Below are 21,405 nucleotides of genomic sequence, written 5' to 3'. Positions count from 1 at the left end.
AAATCATCAACATACAATACCAAAGCCAAAGGCATACTTAGACTGCCTTAAAATAAAGATTTGGATCTACATTGCTTTTGGTAAAACCAAGCTTCATCAAGAAGCTATCTTTTCGAGCATACCAAGCTCTTGGAGCTTGCTTAAAGCCATAGAGTGCTTTCTTCAACCTACACACGAGTTTTTGGATCAAGTACTTTAAAGCCACAAATCTAGCTTTATATTTTTCAATATTGCCATCAACACCATGTTTAATTATATACAACCATTTAGAAGATGCAACATATTTATGAATGATGGATTCATATTCTTCAGCCATTGCATCTTTCCACACTTGGGCCTTTACAACTTCTTCAAAAGTGCACGGTTCAACTTGAATAATGTTGCTCATGGCTACAACATATCCTTGGAACCGACAAGGTTTCTTGCTTTCTCTGAAAGTTCCTCTAGGGGTAGCATGTTTATCAACATCTTGAAGAGTGTCACGAAGCCATAAAGGTCTCATTTTAAAAGGAGGATCACATGGAGGAGGATCCAAAGGATCCATGGGCTCCATGGGTTCATCAACAAGATCAGTTTTAGCTTCAGGGTCTTCTTGTATTTCAAATACATCATCTTGACTATCAACATTAGCAGGAGGAAGAGGAGTGTCTCTTGCTTTTCCAAGAGCTGCATCTTCATCAAATGTTACATCCCTGCTAAATTCTATATTTCTTTGACCAGGTACGTATATTTTGTAAGCTTTAGAATTCTCACAATAACCAACAAACGTACCTTTCTTACCTGAAGCTTCCAACTTGTTCCTTTTCTCTTTTGGGACATGAAAGTAGACAAGACAACCAAAGATCCTTAGGTGCCCAACTTCAGGCTTCTCGCCAGTGAAGACTTCTTCAAGAGTCTTGTTGTTTAGGGCACAGTGAGGATGTCTATTTTGAACATAGACAACTGTTTTTGCAACTTCTCCCCATAGCAACTTCTGATCATGCGACATAACTTTGACTGCTTCCATGATAGTTCTATTCTTTCTCTCGGCCACACCATTTTGTTCTGGGTTATATGGTACAATGGTCTCTTTTCTGATTCTAGCTTCTTTGCAGAAGTCAATGGAATCATTGGAAGTAAACTCTTCTCCATTGTCAGATCTAAAAATATTGAACTGCTTTCCAGTTTGTTTTTCTACTAGAGCTTTGTAATTTTTGCACATGTTTTATTTTTCAGAAAATAAATCCATGTTTTGCGAGAAAAATCATTCACAAAGATAATATAATATAAGTAACCACCAAGACAAGTTATAGGCATTGGTCCACATAAAACAGAATGTACAAGGTGCAATACTTGATTGGTTCTAATTTTGCTTGTAGGGAATGGTGTCTTCACTTGCTTATAGTTTGCGCATCCTTGGAAAACGCTATCATGATCAGATTTGATTTCTGGCATTTCGGAAACCATCTTTCTCTCATGAGGTACCTCTAAGCAAAATTAGTACCCATTCTTTATCGGAAACAACTTCACCAGAAGTTGACAACTGCTCTTTGCTTTTTGATATCCTCATGAAGTATGCTTGAATGGTTTCTCCTTTGTTCATCTTAACGTCCTTGAGTTGATTCTTTAGAGCAAGAATTTGACTGAAGTTGTTCACTTGATACATTCCAATTAGCTTGTCATACATTTCTTTGGCTTTCTTGAAATTGGAAATATAAGTTATAATGTGGTCTCCAAGAGAGTCAAGGATAATCTTTTTAGCCTTGACTTCTCATTTCTTGTATCTGGAATTGATAGCAACATTGGAGTTTTCAGCTGGCTCTGCTACTTCTCCTTCAACATACTCTAAAACAACATGTTCCTCAAGATTAATATCCAATCTGGCATTCCAAGGGAAGAAGTTTGAAGCATCAACCAACTTCTCTTCATCCGTAAAGTAGGAGAAAAACATCTTGATATGCTCAAAATTTCTGCAGCAAATATAAATGGACAACAAGAGATATTTCAGCAAAAATAGAGCTACAAATGGAGCAGACAACAAACTATATTTCAGCAGAAAATGAGTGGCAAATGGAGCGGATAAGAAGCTATATTTCAGTAGAAAGAGCTGCAAATGGAGTGGACAACAAACTATATTTTAGCAGAAAAGCAGCTGCAAATGGAGCAGACAACAAGAGATATTCCAGCACAAAGAGAGTTGGAAATGGAGTTTGTCTTCACCAAAGCTTTCATACCATGTTGAAATTTTGATGCTCTATGCTGTTACAATCACTTAAATCCAGAACTTATTGATGCTGCAAAATAAGTTAAGTAATTGTACATAGAACATAAACCATATAAACCATATGCACAATTGAAGACAACAAAGAACTCAATGAGACACAGAGAAGTTAGGTCAATGACTAGGGCAAAACCCACAAGGGGAAACCCAACCAAATTCTTTTTCTATTGGAAATCAATTGTTCAACAGAGATATAAAGTACAATGAGGGAATGAAGAAGTTCACCCAAATCTGAAGAAGATCTTTGACAGTAGTAGCTGATGCAAACACTGAATCACTTTGGCTCTCCAAGATCCGCTTTTGCTCTTCAAGACTCTTTCTATCTCTCTTATTCTTCCTCTAGACTCTCCAACTTTCTCTTTCTCAAGTTTGAATTTTCCTCTCACAAGCACAAGTTAGTGTGTCAAGTGAGGATGAGAGGCATAAATATATAGGAAGAGCAAGGAGGTCAAATTCATGAGGGAGTAACTCCTATGCCTTGAGGAGGAGTTACATATGCCAAAATAGGAGTGTAACTTATGTCATAAAGGAGAGGAGTGTAACTTATGCATTTAGGAGAGACGTGTAACTTATGCATTAAAGAGCTGTATGAAGAATCTTTTTATGACGAGTCATTATTTCTGTAAGAGAGTGTAAGAGGTGCGTAAGAGCATTAGAGAGAGAGAGGAATGAATCCATTAAGAGACAAAGAGTAACATATGCGTTACCTGAGGGGAGTTAAATATGACATGATTGAGACTCATGATTGAGAGACTTGAATTTCTTTTTAATAATAATATAATAATATCATAAAGAGGATAATAATAATAATAATAATATTGATGATTAAGTTAAAAGTTAAACAATTGAGATTGATTAAGCACAAGTAAAGTGATTTTCCATCGTATATATATGATTACGAATTCATGGATAGTAATTTACTATTTTTGGAAAGTCATGGTTGCAAAGATAGACATGACTTTATATTTTTAGAAAGTCACTTTAGAAAGGTGGGAAATGAAATTTTATTCAAGGAAATTCATCCCATAGCTCTCAATTTTCAACACTACAGGCTCTGCCAATACCCAATCCCAATCATTAGACCTCATCCATCACCTTGAATCTTATTATTGAATATCCTTAGATGATCTATATAGGGAAGCCTCCCTTGTGGTTCAACCACCACTAAATAGCTGGAGAAAGGCTGCCAAGAGGTTTGGATTTGCCTAGTGAGGCTTTGCATTAGGCCTACTAGATTTTGCTCTAACGTTGGCATATTCAATTGCTACAACTAGTTATAGATGGGTCATGTAGGGCACATTTGATGCCTATATATGCAAACATAGGCCAATGGGCATATTCCATAACATCTCCTTCACAACCCTCTAAAAATGCATTGAAATTATTTATTAAAAACAACTAGGTTGATCAATGAATTTATTGGAATAACTTCATTGAATTTAGGCTTCCTCTCTTCATATGAATTGATTTTCAAATTTCATGGATGAAATCTAGTGAATGCAGTGACAAAGAATGGAACAAAAACTCGTCGAGGGTCTTAAGGAGGTTGGTTGAGAGCAAATCCAGGGTCTCAATGATCTGGAGTCCAATGTGGCCTTTATCTCTCCTTGTTGTTTGTTACATGACATTATGGAAATTTTGAGGTTTGAGATGGGCCTCTTAAGTAAAATAATAAAGTATTAGTCAAAATAAGAAAAAATACTTCTCACTTTTTAAAGGAAAATAAAGAAAACTACCTTTTATCTCCTTATAGGTTTACTTGAATGTCAATTGTAGGGATCCATTGGATACAGAATTTAGTTCCCCATCCAACAATTTCCCACTCTACATACTTTTGGGTAGACCGACACGTAAAGAAATCGAACATACATGAGAACATGTGCAGGTCTACCCAAAGCAATGTTTTAAAACTTGGACTTAGACTCAGAACTGGCTGGGGGTCAACTCCGACTCAGTATCGACTCGGACTAGTTGATTCAAATGACTCAGTCTTCGTAAAAAGTACATTAAATATTTAATTTTTAATGAAAAAACATATTTTTGAAGATTTTCATTCATGTTTCCAAACTCAAAGCATTAAAATAATAGAGAGAAGACAACATATGATCAAAGTATGCTCATGAATATATCTATTATATCAAAATGGCACCCAGTGCACTGTCCAATACATGTAATATATAGAGATCAAAACAAAAACGCATAACCAAGGAGGCTCTAAATGACCTCTGCATAAAAACCAACTCCAAGTGCTCACAACCTCCTCACAAATGCTCACACAAATGCAATGAGATAGTTGTGAGGAAATATGCGGGGGTTTGGTCACCTTTATAGGCATGGGAGGGGTTGGGAAATAGTTTAACAAAAAAAAATATTTTAAGTCCAGCTTGCTCGTTTTTTTTCTCCCGCAGTCGAGGCCATCCTGTTTAAGTCAGGCTCGGCTTGTATCAACTGCTGAACTAGATAATGACTGAGGTAGTTCGGGTAGGGGTATGGCTTGGTCAACCAGGTCTAGTCTGAGTCTGACCAGCCTAGTTTTAAAATAGTGACCCAAAGTGGCAAAGTGGGTACTTGTTGGATGCTGAATTAACATTTGCATCCAACGAGTGCCTACACTGACATTTGAGTAAACCTATCAAGAGATAAGTTGAAAAGACAATTCAAAAGTAGTTTTCTTATTTTTCCCTCAAAAAATATTTATCCCTAGGATGAAATTATCTTTTTTTTGTAAGTTGATATTTTTTATTACATCACAACAACATTACATCGAGTACATCAGTCATCATTCCATCACCAACATATGTTATGATAGGTGGTCTCAATATGCCCAATGTGAAACTAGATGTTGTTGTCCACCTGCCTATAGAATAAGCAGTCCAATATTTCGAGAGTCTCAACATTTGAAGCACAACCAGAGATTCTATCGCATAATCCTAGAACAAAACACTGAAAGTTGACGAAAATTTGACAGATATCATGAAACAACTAGGTATTAGAAGAGGTTACCAGTGCAGGATCTTGCGCACTAGATCCTAGAGGAGATGTCATAGTGTAGGGATGCAAGGGATATGTTTGTCAATTTGAGCAAGGCGCACTTCCATTCTTTCCATGTAGAACCGTTGGTTTCTATATTTCTGTTTCACATCTTTTTTTAAAAGTGAGCTAGGGAATTGACCTGTGAGGATACTCTTCCTATTTCCATGAAGTAAAACAAAGGGAAATCTATTATTTCATTTCCAAAAATTCATCTCATGAGATACATACCTTAGTAGTTAATTGTAATATTAAGTTCTTAAAGTAAAAGTGATAGTTTCCTTTATCTTTCATTTTCATCCTTTTACTTAAAATTTTAATGTTACGATTAATTGACACAAGATGTTTAGGTGTCGTTCAAACCTCATTGGATTTCATAAGTAGAAAGTAGAATTTTAGGTCGCACTCAAAATTCATAGAGCATTTCAGTATTGACAGGATTGCAATGTCTCTGCAATTCTACTAGATTTTGTGATGTACGAGGATATGGAACTAACATTTAATCAAGATCACCAAACCCTCTATGTACCTCGATGTTGATGGCATTGGCTGTTGAGATCCTCCTCATGGCTGTAGTAAAAATGTACACTTCACTCAAACAAAGTAATTGATTGGGATGTTAAGGTTTTTCTATCTTATTTTAATGCATAGTGGGTGGTCTTGATGAGTAGAATCCCAAGATAGGCAATGATTTTTATGTTATGTAGGTATTTGTTGTAGCATGATTTTCTTTGGATTTCAAAGGCCATTTAGAGCCTCTTAGTCTCTATTGATCTATTTGATTTAGAGATGGATTGCACTCAATGAGATTTTGGTTATATGCACCCTTGCTATACATGTGAGAAAATTTGCAAATTTGTGTATAATAATTTGGATTCATATGGATGCACGAATTATATGTTTTTTTTCAAAATTTTAATATTTTATGTATTTTTTGGTTAACCAATCTTTTGTTCTAGTTCTGATAACATTGTTGAGGATGATGTGACCACTTTCCATTAAGCAAACAAGGAGAAATCCGTTGGTTTCATTGCCATGATTCATCTCATGAGATACAGTCACATATTGCTCTGGTTCAAATTTTTCCAGAATTGGATCAGAGAAGTGTAAAGCCACCCTGGTTAATTACTACTATCTTGCTTACAATATTTAACCTATATTTCCTCCAAAAAACTCCACAAAGTTTAATAAAATGACATAACATAACAACTACATATAAAAGAAAACCAACTACCCGCTGCCCTCCAGCTTCTCCGGTGGGCTGTCCTCCTGAGCCAACTGATAAGCGTGTGCATTTTATTGGGAAACAAAGACTGATAAGCGTGTTTTGTGGAAGGGTAAGGCTGCCACTGTTTTTGGGATTGCTTTACCACAGAGCACACCATGCATGGGGGCAGGTGGATGATTAGACATCAAGAAAATTCTAGACCACTATCAGGTTGAGAAGAATCTCCTATGAAAAAATTGTGTTTTTATATGGGAGAGACTAAACATTCAAAGCAAAGTTACAAGCTCAAGCTCCAGCCAGAATGAGCAATTTCAATAAGGAGAGAAGTTGTCTTGAAATTAGAGGAGGCAGAAATGCTAACACTCCTTGGCTGTGTAGGAGGAAGGGTCTGTACGACCACAGCCCGATTCATTAATAGGCATCCTTGCAAATGAACCTAAGCTGCATAGTTATTTTAAAGCTTGTGTGTGACAAAATCTGTCCCAAGTTTCACCAAAATAGCTGAGTCTAGCATTTATCCTAGTATGTATTTTCAATTTTCAGTTTTAGTAGTAGCCTTGAGCTCTCTCACATAGCTGTCACAGTGTCATGGTTACACGGAAAAGATTCAAAAGAACAGTTTTTTGGTGATAAATTTTGAAATTTCAATGTCAATGTTGAATGTTCAATGATGTGCATGTTTAAATGATTATCATTAAAGTTTTCTTGTTTAAAGTTGAAAAAGCATACAAATTCAAATTTCATATATATTATTAATTATAAATTTATAATTTATAAAATATAATTATTAAAATTTAATATTATTATATTACCCGACGAACCCACGCACCCTGTTTCCAAAAATGCCGTCCCCGTCCCGGTCCCCGTCCCCGTCCCCGTCCCCGCACCCACGTTTCCTGGCAACATAGCTTATTTGCCGCAGGACTTTGGAGATAGCAATATTTAATCCTTGCTAGGGAGATAAGGCTTCGGCTTGATTATTTGAAGCATTTCCAAATCCCCATGTATACCTTGTTTCTGGTTTTCCGCCCGGGTTGTACAACACCCGTCCAGCTCCTGCATCCCCCATCATTCTATTATATCTTATGATTTAGGAGAAATATCATATTTCAATATCGATAATTTGGCTGATGGATCTAGGGCTTCATCCGCTGGAGCAGATCCAGGGTAATTGTTGTCTATCTAATTTCCTCGAGGTCCATTATCCCAATAAGGGAGTCCGAGTAGGTTCTGAGAAGAATTTAATGAATAACTGTTGATTGGGCAGAACTTGTGTGTAATATGTTTACTGTGCATGATCCGATTGATGCTTTTATGAGTTCTGCTGTGGATTTTTTTTTTGGTTAGGCACATCAGTGTGTTTCAGTTAATTAGTTAATTTGAGACTGTTACCAGATCTGGTTTGTGTCTGTACACTTGAGTCCATTTGCACAAAATCTAACACATGTCTGGTTAAGTATGCTAACAAAGTATTACATATGTGAAATTGGAAGGAATAACAAGCTTTGCATGCTACTGAGACATGTTTTAAACAGAATTGATTTTTCTGTTTGACCTTGTTTTGTGTTTTTATATTTTTAAGAAACTGGGGAATTGGGAGCATCAAGTGTAACAGTGAATTATAAATTCATGTTGTGTGTTTACGTCAGTGTGATGCAGGTAATGATGCTGTGATAGTCCTGCAGAAGCATATAGTGGCAGATTATCAAAGTAATAAGGTATGATGGTTTCCATACGGTTGATATGATCTTATGGTTTATCGAATATGAGTTGTTTTAGTCATTTTGATTTACTTCCTGTTTACCAAGTTAAAGTATTACATTGAAAATTCCTCCTGTCGGGAATTAATTTTTGAAGGCACAGTTGCCTAGAGAGTCAGAGACCAATCTGTGAAGCATCAAATAAAATGTTCTAGATTAACTGTCTTTTGTGGGGTTATTTATTTTGGGAAACTTAAAGAGGCAATCAAGAAAGATGCTAGATTAATGCCCACAAATAAACATCTAAGCAAAATTAGAGTACCCAGCAAAATTACAGAAGCTGGAAATATAGTGAATTGGATGTAAAGAGCTTCATAATAACTGTAAAAATATTGGAAACATTGAGCTGGCATTTAGGGTTTCACTTTGTGACACTTAAGAGTTCTTAGCAAGTTTTTCATATTTTTGATACTTAAAGATCCTAAGGTCTAGACCCCTACAAGCTGGAGATCTTTGGCTTAGAAGCCATTTACAGGGGTTTATATAATACCAAAACCCCGCCCAGGGCTTGCACCTAGCCTTGTTTGCGTGCCTACAGTAAAACAACTAGGTTCAGACAACTATGCATGGGATATCACAATTCAGGCAATGTGAAACACAATAAACATGGAGTAACCGGATAACTGTAGGAGTCTGAGGATCAGTATATATGTGAATAAAGTGAAACAGATAGTTTTATGTTTTATTTGAACATGTATTTCAGTGAGCAACTATAATGTGTTGGCTTGCACCGAAGAAGGCTCATGCTTTAGTTTGCATATAAGAGAGATTAATGTGCTACAAGATGAAAAAGTGTATGGCCAATGTTGAGTTGAAACTGTTTGTCACATATAAGTTAACATGACAAATCATTTTCTCAGGTGCTATGCAAAACTTCAAACTATTGTTAGGCATGACAGAGGTGCAGAAAATAATGCTTTTTTCCTTTTAGGCTCATTGTAGTAATATGTGACAGTAATACCCACAATTAAATATACTTTCTGTACATATGCACATTATGGCATTGCATACTCCAAATTACTGCTGTCCCAAATGGGCATACTATCTCATTTAGGTTGCTTGTCTTTTTTCATTCATTTACTAGATATCTCGGAATAGTCTCACAATTCTCAGCTTTATTGTAAATTTCCAACTTCAGTTCTAAACTTCTTTCCCAGTGTTTAGGCATCCTTGGACAGTGGCAGAAACATGACTTTGGATGGTAGTGATTTTCACTGCTGATATTTTAAAACTAGTTTATGAATATAAATTGTACTGATGATGGTTTGGGCCAACATGAAGTCATCTGCAATTCTGCATTTGTTTCTCCAGTGGTGCAAGTATTGCTGCCTTCAGAGTCCAGTTATAATTCTCAGCGGATTGTGCTAGGTTTTAATATGGGATCATTTAATTATGCTATGTTTTGTGCTGAAGTCAAAACATACTAGTTAAAGAGGGGTTTATATATATGTTTGATAAAACCCCTACTGTTCGACTTCAAAATTTAAATTCTTGCAACTGTGGTGTTGTTACAGTCACTCTTGTTGTAAACCTGCAGGGACATGATCTCACTTTGCACGTGCTATACCATTTATATGCTCAAATTGTATCTCTACCAAAGGAACACAATGCATCTGCAGTTATGTCTTCAATCTATGAAAAATTTCTTCTATCTGTGGTATGCTTTACTTTTCATCTCCTGTTCTTATTATCTTTCATGGCATTTCTCTTTGTGGACTTAATGATGGTTTTTAGCCTTTGTCACTGGCTGAATTAGTTTCAATTAATGGACTTAATTCATGACTTGGTTATTGTTATTTATTCTTGAGTGTTTTCAATATGATAGTAGTTTTTCCTATTTTGCATAGGAACTCTTGTTTGTGTTAACAATCTGTATTTGGACGTTGCAGGCTCAAGCTTTGCGAGATTCTCTTCCAGCTTCCGATAAATCTTTGAGCAGGTTGCTTGGAGAAGCTCCCTTTCTACCAGAGTCGGCTCTGAAACTATTAGAAGCCTCGTGTCATCCTGACACAGCTGATCACCACAGTAGAGAAGTGGCTAGTGGTGATCGTGTTACGCAGGGTCTTGGTGCTGTATGGAGCTTAATTTTGCAGCGACCAGTCACAAGGATTGCTTGTTTGAATATTGCCTTGCAGGTTAGATGTCTAATTGGTGCTTTGGAGAGTTGTTCATTTTGCTTGTGTCTTTGGGCTTTAATTTATTGCAAAATTTTGCATCTAAATTACTGTGTTATTTTAGAGAGTTGTTAATCTGTGTTAATTTTAGGTATGTTTTACACTGAGAGCAAATTTACGTCAATTTACTTCAATTTTCCATATTAGCTCAATGTCAATTCCAGGTTATTAATCACTTTTAGCATGATAGTAAAATGCATATAGAACATAAACATAAATTGCAGAAAACAAGCCAAGACAAGAGGACACGATGTAGCGCCAGCCAGGGACAAACCCTAATGTGGGGAAACCCTTGATCAATTCTTATGTTCTTCAATAGTTCAGCGGAGAGAGAGAGATAGTACATATACATCAGAAGTCAACATTTTGACTTAACAAAAAAGAGCAGAGATCTTCACTAAGAAGATGACACATGAGGTAGCTGATCTGAATTCAGGTGAAGGCATACTGCTTCAACTGATCCTTCAAGGTGATTCCATCACCATGATGCACCCATCACAGTGTTGCACTCATCACTGGGTTGTTCTCATCACTGAGTTGCACCCATCAATGTGCTGCACTTCATTACACTATGCTGCACTCATCATACTGCATACAATCATCACTGTGCTGCACCCATCATGCTGCACTTCATCACGACTATGCTGCACCATTCATCATCACTATGCTGCAACTCTGTCATGCTGCACTATGCTGCACCATTCATCATCATTATCATTATGCTGCACCACTGTCATGCTGCACTATACTGCACCATTCATCACCATTCTGCACCACTGTCATGCTGCACTATGCTGCACCATTCATCATCATTATGCTGCACCATTATCATGCTGCACTATGCATCCAGACTTGTTCCATACATCCGAGTTTGTGACTTCTCCTAGGTCATCTCCATACCTGTGATAAAGCTTCTCCTATGACTGCATAGGAGCCTCCTGGTCAATGTGATGATCATCCTCCATTAGGACAACGTTCATAGAGCTCCTTCATTGACAGTGAAGAGCTCTCATTAGTATCTGCGGCTAGGGTATATCCTCTCATTAGGACTGCATCTAACTGTGTGAGAGACTACAGCTAGGGCTCCTTTTGGAGCATCCATTGGCAGCATATATCTTGCTGTGTATAAAGGTCTCCTTTAGGACAGCGTGAAGGGATCCTCCTCTAGCTGTATAGAACCCTCATTTGACTTGCGGAAGAGACCTCTTCTTTCCAGCAAATTAGAGTGGAATAAGGCCAGCAGTTAGGGCCTGCGTTAAACCTTCTTCCATGACTGTGTTAGGTTCACTTTCATGACAGTGTTAGGTTCTTTATTAGGGCAGCATTAGGGCTTCTCCATACCAGCATTGAAGCCTCTCCTTGTTGCATTATGAGAGCCTCTTTTTGGGCAGCAAAGATTCCTCTAATGTAACAATCATCCTCCATGAATGTAGATGAGGACAGCGTATAGATCTTTTTAGACAGTGACTAGGGCAAGGGCAAACCTTCTAGGGCTGCGTATTCTCTTAGGGACTATTCCTTCCACTAAAACCCAAACAAGTGGAGAGGAAGAGATCACAAGAGGTGGGTGCCAAATGACTTGCAAGCCACCTCTTTTTATAGTAAAACGTTGAGGATAGATGGGGGCAATTTGGTTGCTGGCTGACCTTGACGACAACGAATTGTCGCATAACACAAATAAATTCATATCTCCATGAATACATGTCGGAATCGGACGATCTTTAGATCAATCTTACACCTCTCGACGAGATGAATCCAAGAAAAATATCAGCTGCCATAAATAAAAAGACCCACATGGAGTTTGGCCCTAGTTGCTAATTCTAACACTCCCTCGTAACTAGGGAGAACTCCATTTGCTAATCCATTTGCCAGATTGTACTATCTCTTCCATCAATGCCCTGCACTGCTCTGCTGAACTATGAAGAAGAAGAAGTGATCAAGAATGTATCATACCATCCTCTACTGACCTGAAGTCAGTCCCATATAAAAGAGAGTGTCTCATACCACTCTTCCAATAAAGAGAGTGTGTCATACCACTCTTACTGATTCGAAATCAGTTCCAAATAAAGGGAGTGTATCATACCACTCTTCCTAATCTGAAATCAGTTCTAAAAGAGAGAGTTATATCACTCTTACTGATCCGAAGCAATGTTACTTGGGAGCGGGAGCAGGAGCGAAAACGAGAGTGGGAGCGACCATTTTCAGAAGCTCCTGGTTTGGGAGCGAATCCGGGATTGATTTTTTAAAAATATATATATTTTTTATATTTTTTAATTTTTGATACATATATGTCAACAAAAACATGTAGAATGATGAATTAGACATAAAAAACATAAAAAAACATAGATTGATCATTGAACAATATCACATCAATCATCTAGAAATTATAATCGTCATCAACCATGTCCACAAGTTAGTAAAGTACATATTACAACTGCAACATATTGAGTCTTATAAATCATGATTCATCAAATTCAATCTTAAAGTTTCAACTTCAAGCTTTCAGAATTGAAAATTCAATAACATATATCATCATTGATCACCAAAGTTGTACTTGTAAGCTAAGTTTAACCATTACAAGAAGTAATATCGAAGATATTTCTAAGTCCTAACTTCTAACTATTAACATGATATCAAATGTTAAAAATTTATAAAATGAAACTGAATAATGAGATGAAATGAAACAACTTTAGTCTTTCACAAAGCATCATATTCATAATTCACAATCATTACCAATGAGTTATAATTGCCAAGGCCCAACTTCAAACTTCAAATTTTCATTGGCACAGTGATATAATGTTTACAAAAAATATCATTATGATATGAAAGAGTCAAGAGTCAAGGACTCAAAACTCAACAGTTATGAAAACTAAAGTCTAATAGAAACTAAAAAAGACAAGTAAACTGTAAATCTACATGTGCCCCTTGCCACGAGAGTCTCCAGGAGTATAAGCAGGTCGTGGTGGTCTTCTGGGAGTCTCCCGCACAGACCGACGACCAGAACTAGAACCTCCACGCGAGGGTGTAGATGGAGGTGGCGACAGCAAAGGAACAAGACTCGGATCTCGAGCACTGCTACTGGATGGTGGAGGTGGAGGTGGAGGTGGCATGGCTGCTGCAGCTGCTTCATTTTCATCCCTTACAAGTTCCTCTTCTAGTTCTTCAATATGTACAATGCCATCCTCCAAATTGTCATCCTCTGGGTGATTGTCCCAAATTTTATATGTGGGATCCTCATTAGCCCGATCACAGTAATGACTCAACAACCTCAAGTTGTAGTGCACATAAACCAAGCTTTCTGCTCGGTTTTCATTGAGTCTGTTTCTTTTCACATTATGTATATAGTTGTAGGTGCTCCAACACCTCTCTGCAGAAGAAGAATTTACAACCTGTGAAAGAACTTTTTTTGCCAATTTTGGCAAAAGTCCGTGGCCGCCATATGTTTCCCACCATGTGAGAGATTCAAATTTATCTTTGTCGTCCATTGCATGGAAGTTACCATACAAACCAGTGCCACTGAAGTATCTGCCTATTTCAAGGTGCACAGCTGCACATTCCTCCCTGTCAGGTACCAACTTTTCTAATGCTTCCAAATATCCTTTAGTTACCTCTGGATCTAAATGGGGTTTGGTCCTAACCCCACCCCCTGTTGCAGGTTGGCCCAACCAAGATGTAGAGTAGTATTTTGGCGTAAGGATATACACCAAGCAATGTAGTGGAAGGTTAAGCCTATTCCACCGTTCACACACACAATCATGAATCAGTTTGTACAAGTTGGGATCTCTATTATGAACAATGTCTTTTATTTCCCCCAACTTGGTATCCATTTGCTCATACGCCTCGCCAATCACTGGTTTGTCTGTATCTGCAAACCGAATCATGTGATAAATTGGCTTGGTGAAATCCAATACCTGCCTCACACTTGTCCAAAACTGCCCATCAAGAGCGGCCTCCTCCACCATTTCAAAACCTGCCATGTCAGCTACATTTGTAGCCCTTTCCTTTAACACCTGCCAATGTGGACTTGATACCATGCTAGCTAATGCCTCTCTTACCTTCAAAAGGCGCCTGAAGGTGAGGTAATAGCCTACCAAATCTAGTCTTCGCAATCTTCAGCAACTCCAATCTCGAGTGACTGCGGAAAAGGCCATGGGTATTGCTATGATTTGTAATAAATTTTATCATTTGTTTGCCTTTCTTGTACAAATTACCAATCCATTGGTATTGTTCATTTTTGTTTTTGACAATATCATGCAACAGAAGGTTCAATGTGTGAACCAAACATCCAGACCAAAATATGTTGGGGTATTTATCCTCAATAATTGCTCCCGCTGCCTTACAATTAGGAGCATTATCAATGATGACTTGGATGACATTGTATGGGCCAATACCCTCAATTGTTTCAAGTAATGCTTCTGCAATGTTGATGGCGGTCTTGAACTTGTCTGAGTAATCATGTGCAGCTAGAAATATGGGACCACTAACAGACACAGCAAGAACACTTATCAATGGCTTGCCTTTTACATTTGTCCATCCATTAGATACAATGGACACCCCATGGTCAGTCCAAGAACTTGTCATTTTATTCAAAGAATGTGATATTTTTGCTTTTCATGATCAAGGCCAACGGTTCTTGCCTTGTCATACCCAGGGCTCTTGTATCCTTTAGGGGCATCATTTATGGCAGAAACCATTTCGTGCCAATAAGGTGAGCGAAGAACATTGAATGGTATCCCACATGCATAGAGAAACCTGTAAACTTTTGAATCCACATCATTCCTACACCCCTCATCAAGGAAATCTGATATGGTTCTACGCCTTAAAGATGATGACCCTGTGCCTCCATTTCCATATCCACTGCCTTGGGAGGATGCTGAAGGAGTTCTTTGTGATTGTGAGCTTGGTTCAAAGAAACCCCTTGATTTTTTTGTTTTGTATTGGGCTTCCTCCTCTTCCCTTATGTATTTGGCTCTCTCCGCTGCTGACACCGCTGTGCAAGTTTTGATTCCTATTTGTTTCTCTCCATCCCATGGCCTTTTCCCGCAGAGGTGTCTTCTAGCACGGGTGTATGAACCTGTGTAATCAGTGTTGCAATGGGGGCAATGAAATTTAGTGGTTCCACCCCCTCTCCCTGTTTCAGCCCTGTTAACATATTTCCACAATGGAGTTTGGTCTTGTTTAGTTTTTTGAGGGTCATGTTCACCCTCCTCCAGCTCCTCCTCACTGGGGTTTTCACCCATTTGACTTTCTCCGGCTCTTCTTCCCCCTCTTCAGTTTGGGGCTGGCCCCTCCGTTTCCTACTCTCTAGCACCATAATAACCATAAAAGGGTCCAGGAAGAGGAAAATGCCAAGAAATATAGCCAGGTCCATGGTGTTTGATGTTTGTAGGGTTTTGATTCTTGAATCTGCAAATTAATTTAATTTATTGGGATTAATTAATTTAATTTAAATACATGATTTTTAAACTCAATAAGCTAAATTAAATTAACTAAATTACTACCTAACCAGCTAAACTAACTAAATTACTAAGTTACTTACCTCTGCAGGCTTGCTCCTCGCTCCTCAGCACTTGCTCCTCGCTCCTCAGCACTTGCTCCTCGCTCCTTTGCTCTTGGTCCAACTCCAAACTCAAGCTCAATGAAGTAACAATGAATATTTTTTTTGGCCCATTGGCCTTTTAAAACCAATTTTTTTTTAAATTTATTTTTTTCGGGTTCACGGAATTGTTTTCCGCCGACCCGCTCCCGGCCCCGCACGAATCGCTCCCGGAGCGATTTTTAATGCCCGGGAGAGATTGGGGAGCGATCGCTCCCCGATCGCTCCCAGGCGTTAAAAATCGCTCCGGGAGCGCCGGAGCGATTGCTCCCTAAATTGATTCCTAACAGACCAGGGAGCGCAAATTTTTTTGCGGGAGCGCGCTCCCGTCCGGGATCGATTTTGTGAGTGCGGTCCCGAGCCGCTCCCGCCCGGAGCGCGATTCGGGAGCGGGTTCAAGGGGGGGGGGGGGCGCTCCCCCGCAACATGGATCCGAAGTGAGTTCCAATTGATCCCAGATCAATATCATCCTAGCATAGGGAGTACGGTAGTAACACGATGCGTCCATCGATACTGCTATGGTCCCTATCCTCATTTCCCTACTCATTGGTCAAATGAGAGGTACTTCCCATGAGTCCCAGACTGCATGGGTAAGATGTCTCAGCAGGAGAAGGATGAACCACTCATCTTGCCTAAATGTCGCTAGCGGTATCCCAGTGGAAGGCTAAACCACTCGCCCTGTACACAACAAATCACTTGGGGAAGGCTGAACCCCTCATCCTATCACTGTGTCTCAGCAGGAGAAGGATGAACCACTCATCCTGCCTACATAGCAGACCACTAGGGGAAGGCTGAAGCACTCACCCTATGGTTGCCCATCGCTCCAGGATGTACCCCCAAGTCCCCCAGAGCTCCTAGAGCTCAATGTCCATCTCATACATGACCCTTAGGAGAGAGTTTCTCCATGACTCCTAGTTGTTTTCGGAAAGTCAAGAATTTGACCTTTCCCAGGGGCTTCGACAGAATATCGACGACTTGCACATCAGTCCCAATGCGATGGAGCCTTATTGCTCCTCGATGTACCATATCCCAGATAAAGTGGTACTTGATGTCTATATGCTTGGAGTGATCATAGAACACGAGATTGATCAACAATTGAATCCCCCCTGGTTGTCACAGGAGATCACGATGGTATCCAACACGTGTCCAAACAACTCACTAAAGAGCTTCCTCAACCAGGCAGCTTTACACGAGGTCATACTTGTAACTATGTATTCAGCCTCAGCGGTGCTCAAAGCAACCGACTTCTATTTCCTGCTCATCCATGATATCAAAGCAGAACCCAAAGAGAACCAACACCCAGAAGTGCTCTTGCTATCACCCACATTGCCTGCCTAATCAACATCAGAATAATCATGCAACTTCACATTTCTGGCAGTGTATCTCAATCCATGAGAGATTGTGCCCTAAAGATATTTCAAATGATTCTTGGCACCAATCCAGTGAGGCTCAACCATATATGAGCTCAACATGCTAATTGCAAAACATATATCCGGATGGGAGTTCACCAAGAACATCAATGCTAGTATGAGTTTATGAAACTCAGAGGCATCTCCCAAATCAGGTCCGGCATCACTACCGCATAACTTCTTAAAGTTGGGCTTCATCAAGGTAGTCACAGGCTTGCAGTTCACCATTCCAAATCCGGAATCCAACTCCCTCTTACTTTTGTAAATGAGAGGGTCTATACCTGCCAGAAAGAGATCGCCCACAGAAGGTACTAGTATGAGAGGTCTATCATCAACAACCTGAAAGCAATGGTTTGGATTGGCTTCACTCCTAGTGAATCTCAACTTCATCAGATAGCTGTCAATCCTCTCATACCAAGCTCGGGGTGCTTGCTTTAAATCATAGAGAGCTTTCCTTCACCTGCATACATGAGATTCCCGATCATGAATCTCAAACCCCTCGCGTTGTTCCACATTTGAGGTCTTGCTATTACACAAGGGGAATGGTCCTTTTTGTAAGATTTCCTTTGGTACATCTCGGGCATGTACTTTCATGCTCTTCTTGAATTCAGGCATCCCTGTCACCATCTGTCTCACATCGGGTAGGGTCTTACAATGAAGATGAGCAGACCTCCGGTGCCATTGAGGAGATGTGTCACACAACATGGTCCCTAATGGACTTCATGCTCTTCTTGAATTCAGGCATCCTTGTCACCATCTGTCTCACATCGGGTAGGGTCTTACAATGAAGATGAGCAGACCTCCGGTGCCATTGAGGAGATGTGTCACACAACATGGTCCCTAATGGATTTCCTGCAACCTGATACAAATTGCCAACACTGAACCCATGAGTAAAAGCATCTTGAAAATTACATTTTCAAACACATACCTTTCCATCGATGAATGCTGCCTTGAAACCTTTGACTTCCATTGCCGAAATGGACACCAGGTTCTTCTTGAGATCAGGTACATAAAGAACTTCTTGTAAATGAATCGTGCTACTCTCATTCAATTGAAGGGTAGCATTCTCTACACCCTTTTCGGGATAGGTGGCATTGTCTCCAAGAATAATCTCCACGATTGTCTCCTCCTCTATCAAATTAGAGAGAGCTTCCTTGTATAGTTCCTTGAAGCACCACTATCAATATACCACTTTTTCAAAGTGTTCGGAGGATAGGTAGCGAAGAGGGTTGATCTCCTCTTGCTTATCTGAAACAACATTAGATTCTTCATACATGGAGATCCTTGCTTTCTTGAAGAGAGGGCCATTTCCTTGATGACCTGCATTCCCTTTTCCTTTGCCATTGTACCTGTCATTCCTTCGATCATTGAAGATGCCCCTAGAATGAGGTGCTGGGTTCCTAAAAAATAGGAGCTCAAGTGTGTTGAGAAATAGGGCCTGGAGTGCGTTAGGAAATAGGAGATCAACACAAGGAAGAAAGAGGCCACGTGTGCAAGGAAGGAGGATCAGAATTGAAGCAAGTCAACAAGGTTTGTAGAGCAAGTCAAGGAGGAAACAAAGGAAGAAAGGTGTGTAGAAACCAAGATCAAGTAGTGATCAAGGCAACCAAGATCAATTGTATAAGATGAGATTTGTGTGAGAATAAAAACACTTTTGCAAGAGAGACATATTGCTTCGTAATAGATCCAATTGCTCCAAGATCAATCAAGAAAATAGCCACATCAAGCAAGTAGGTTTTCCTTGTTGGGTTTCCTGAGAAACATAAGTGTGTCAATTTGTGCGTGTTTTTATCTTTGTGTTTTTACTCTGCTGCTTCTAAGTTGTTAAGAAACTTTGTATCTTGGTGAAAGTTAACTAGTTTAAGTTTTCAGTTATTCATCTAAGTAGTTGTAGGGTTTCGTGGAAATTTAACATGGTATCAGATCATAAATCAATATAAAAACCAACATCAGGTTGACTAGTTAATGGACAAAGCGCATCAAGCAGAAGGCTTGCGCTAGAGTTTGAAGAGCAGAGTAGAGAAATTCTTTGGATAGCAGTATGGCATTCCTAGGACTAAGGTTAGATCACAGTTTAGAGGGTGCCTCGAATTTCTGTGCATGGAAGGAGCGAATATCAGTGGTGTTGGAAGATAATGGGATGCTAGAGTTTGTGAAGTAGCAAATAGTGCCACCTACAGATGCTCAACAATTGGCCCAACATAACAAGAATGACACCAACGCGAGGAGGATCATTCTCGACGGGATCAAAGACAATATTATTCCTCATCTTCATGATATGAAGACAACATATGAGATGTTTAAAGCCGTCTTAGATCTATATTAGGGCTCTAGTGATGCTAGAAAGTTTGCTGTCAAGGAGAAGCTAAGAAGTATCTGAGTGAGCAAAGGAGAGCCCATCATCACAGATATTTCAAAGTTCACTCAGGATAGAGATGAGCTAGTTGACGTGGGCGAGACAATGGCAGAAAAAGACCTTGTGAGCCTTGCGCTTCCGGGACTCCATAAGTCTTGGTATTGTTTCCAGGATGTAGTAAGTGGCAGAGAGAATATTCCTAGTTGGGAAAGGTTATGGAGTGACTATGTTCAAGAAGAAATCCAGAGAGGAACAAGAGCTGGTAGAGAAACTCCAACAAAGGATGAGGATAACTTTGCCTTGACAAGCAAAGATAGAGCCTAGGGAATGAAGGGCCAAGGAGAGTCTGAGACTAGTCAGAAGTGCAAGAAGAAGAAGAAGGATCTAAGCATGATCAAGTGCTTCCATTGCCATGAGTTTGGACACTATTCCACTAAGTTTCCTAATTGGAAGGAGTCTCGTAAGGATCATGTGGTTGCATCAGTGGAGGTAGATGCATTTTCTGCCCAGTTCGAGAAAGATTTCTGATTGATAGCTTGCATGGCAAGCTCAACAAACAACAACGCATGGTATATTGTTTAGGTGCATCCTTTCACTTGACTTGGAACAAGAAGTATTTCGACCACTTGAAGGAGAAGGACATGCAGTTTCAGGTTGAGCTAGGAGATGATGGTATGTATGTCACTAGAGGAGTTGGTACTGTCAGGTTTTAGAGGGAGCTATCCTCTCCATCTCAGAGATGTCCTCTATGTTCCAGGCTCGAAGCAAAATCTTGTTTCAGTAGCTACTCATGAGGACAAGGGTTATGATGTCATCTTCAACAGTGTTAAGGCTTACCTCCAACACTTAAATAGGTGTGAGGATGAAGAATCTCTACAAGTTCTAGGTAGAGGCAGTTGCAACCTTGAGTAGCAAAGTAAGAAGTGCGCAGGGTAGAGAAGTGATGGTTGAGGAGAGCAGGGCTTTGAGAGAGTCCTTAGAGAAAGATCAGGTTCGAGTACCTGAGAATAAGCCACTCAAGATGGAGCCTCAGCCAATATCTCAGTTTGAGCCTCAGCCAGTTGGTAGTTAGGCCAAATAGCAGGATGATGAGGAAAGCCCAAGGCAAGTGGGGGCAACCACTCAGTGTGTGATTCGTAGTATAGAGAGAGGTCGAGTCAAGTGGGCAAAAGAGTTGTTTAGGGGGGATTTGGAAGAATCTCCACCACCTGGATCTGTCTCCAACACTACCACATTCTTCACTTCTTTGTTTCTCCCTCTGAACTAGACAACTTCCTTGGTTCCTACAACAAAATTTGATTTGAAGACTTGTTGTTTCCAACCATGCTCCGTGAGTCTATCACCTCAGTCATAACTGCCATGTACCCTGTGTATCTCAGTGGCTGCTTTCTCTGCCTAAAGTTGGTACTGACCCCTGGTTTCACAATGTGGCCTAGCAGTGGTAGCTTGTAGTGCTACAACCTGCAAGGAGATCACTCAAACATGTAAAATAATAATTTAATAAATTATAGCAACAACCTTCAAGTGATTGGTGGCTCCAAACTTTTCGCTGATGAACACCCCTATTTTCCATAACTGGTTGCATCTATAGT

General features: G+C 39.5%; 1 protein-coding gene across 7 annotated transcripts in view; it reads left to right on the top strand.

Annotated features, from left to right (window-relative positions):
* LOC149260288 (symplekin) overlaps nucleotides 1-21,405 on the top strand; it is a 160,311-nt gene that overhangs the window by 66,654 nt on the left and 72,252 nt on the right. For all 7 annotated transcript variants that reach the window (XR_016258103.1, XR_016258105.1, XR_016258109.1 and 4 more), the window contains exons 10-12: nucleotides 8,168-8,236; nucleotides 9,816-9,935; nucleotides 10,168-10,413. Coding sequence is in view for 3 of the 7 variants with exons in the window: in XM_089420098.1 (XP_089276224.1) it covers nucleotides 8,168-8,236; nucleotides 9,816-9,935; nucleotides 10,168-10,413 (435 nt within the window). In the remaining 4 variants the exon portion in view is untranslated. The remainder of the gene's footprint in view (nucleotides 1-8,167; nucleotides 8,237-9,815; nucleotides 9,936-10,167; nucleotides 10,414-21,405) is intronic.

The sequence above is a fragment of the Pinus tabuliformis genome, chromosome 6 (assembly GCF_031772625.1).
Source record: "Pinus tabuliformis cultivar Carrire ecotype Pingquan chromosome 6, CPIR1, whole genome shotgun sequence".
NCBI classification, from domain to species: domain Eukaryota; kingdom Viridiplantae; phylum Streptophyta; class Pinopsida; order Pinales; family Pinaceae; genus Pinus; species Pinus tabuliformis.
The sequence above is the reverse complement of the archived record's forward strand: the minus strand, read 5'-3'. Positions and strand labels throughout refer to the sequence as shown.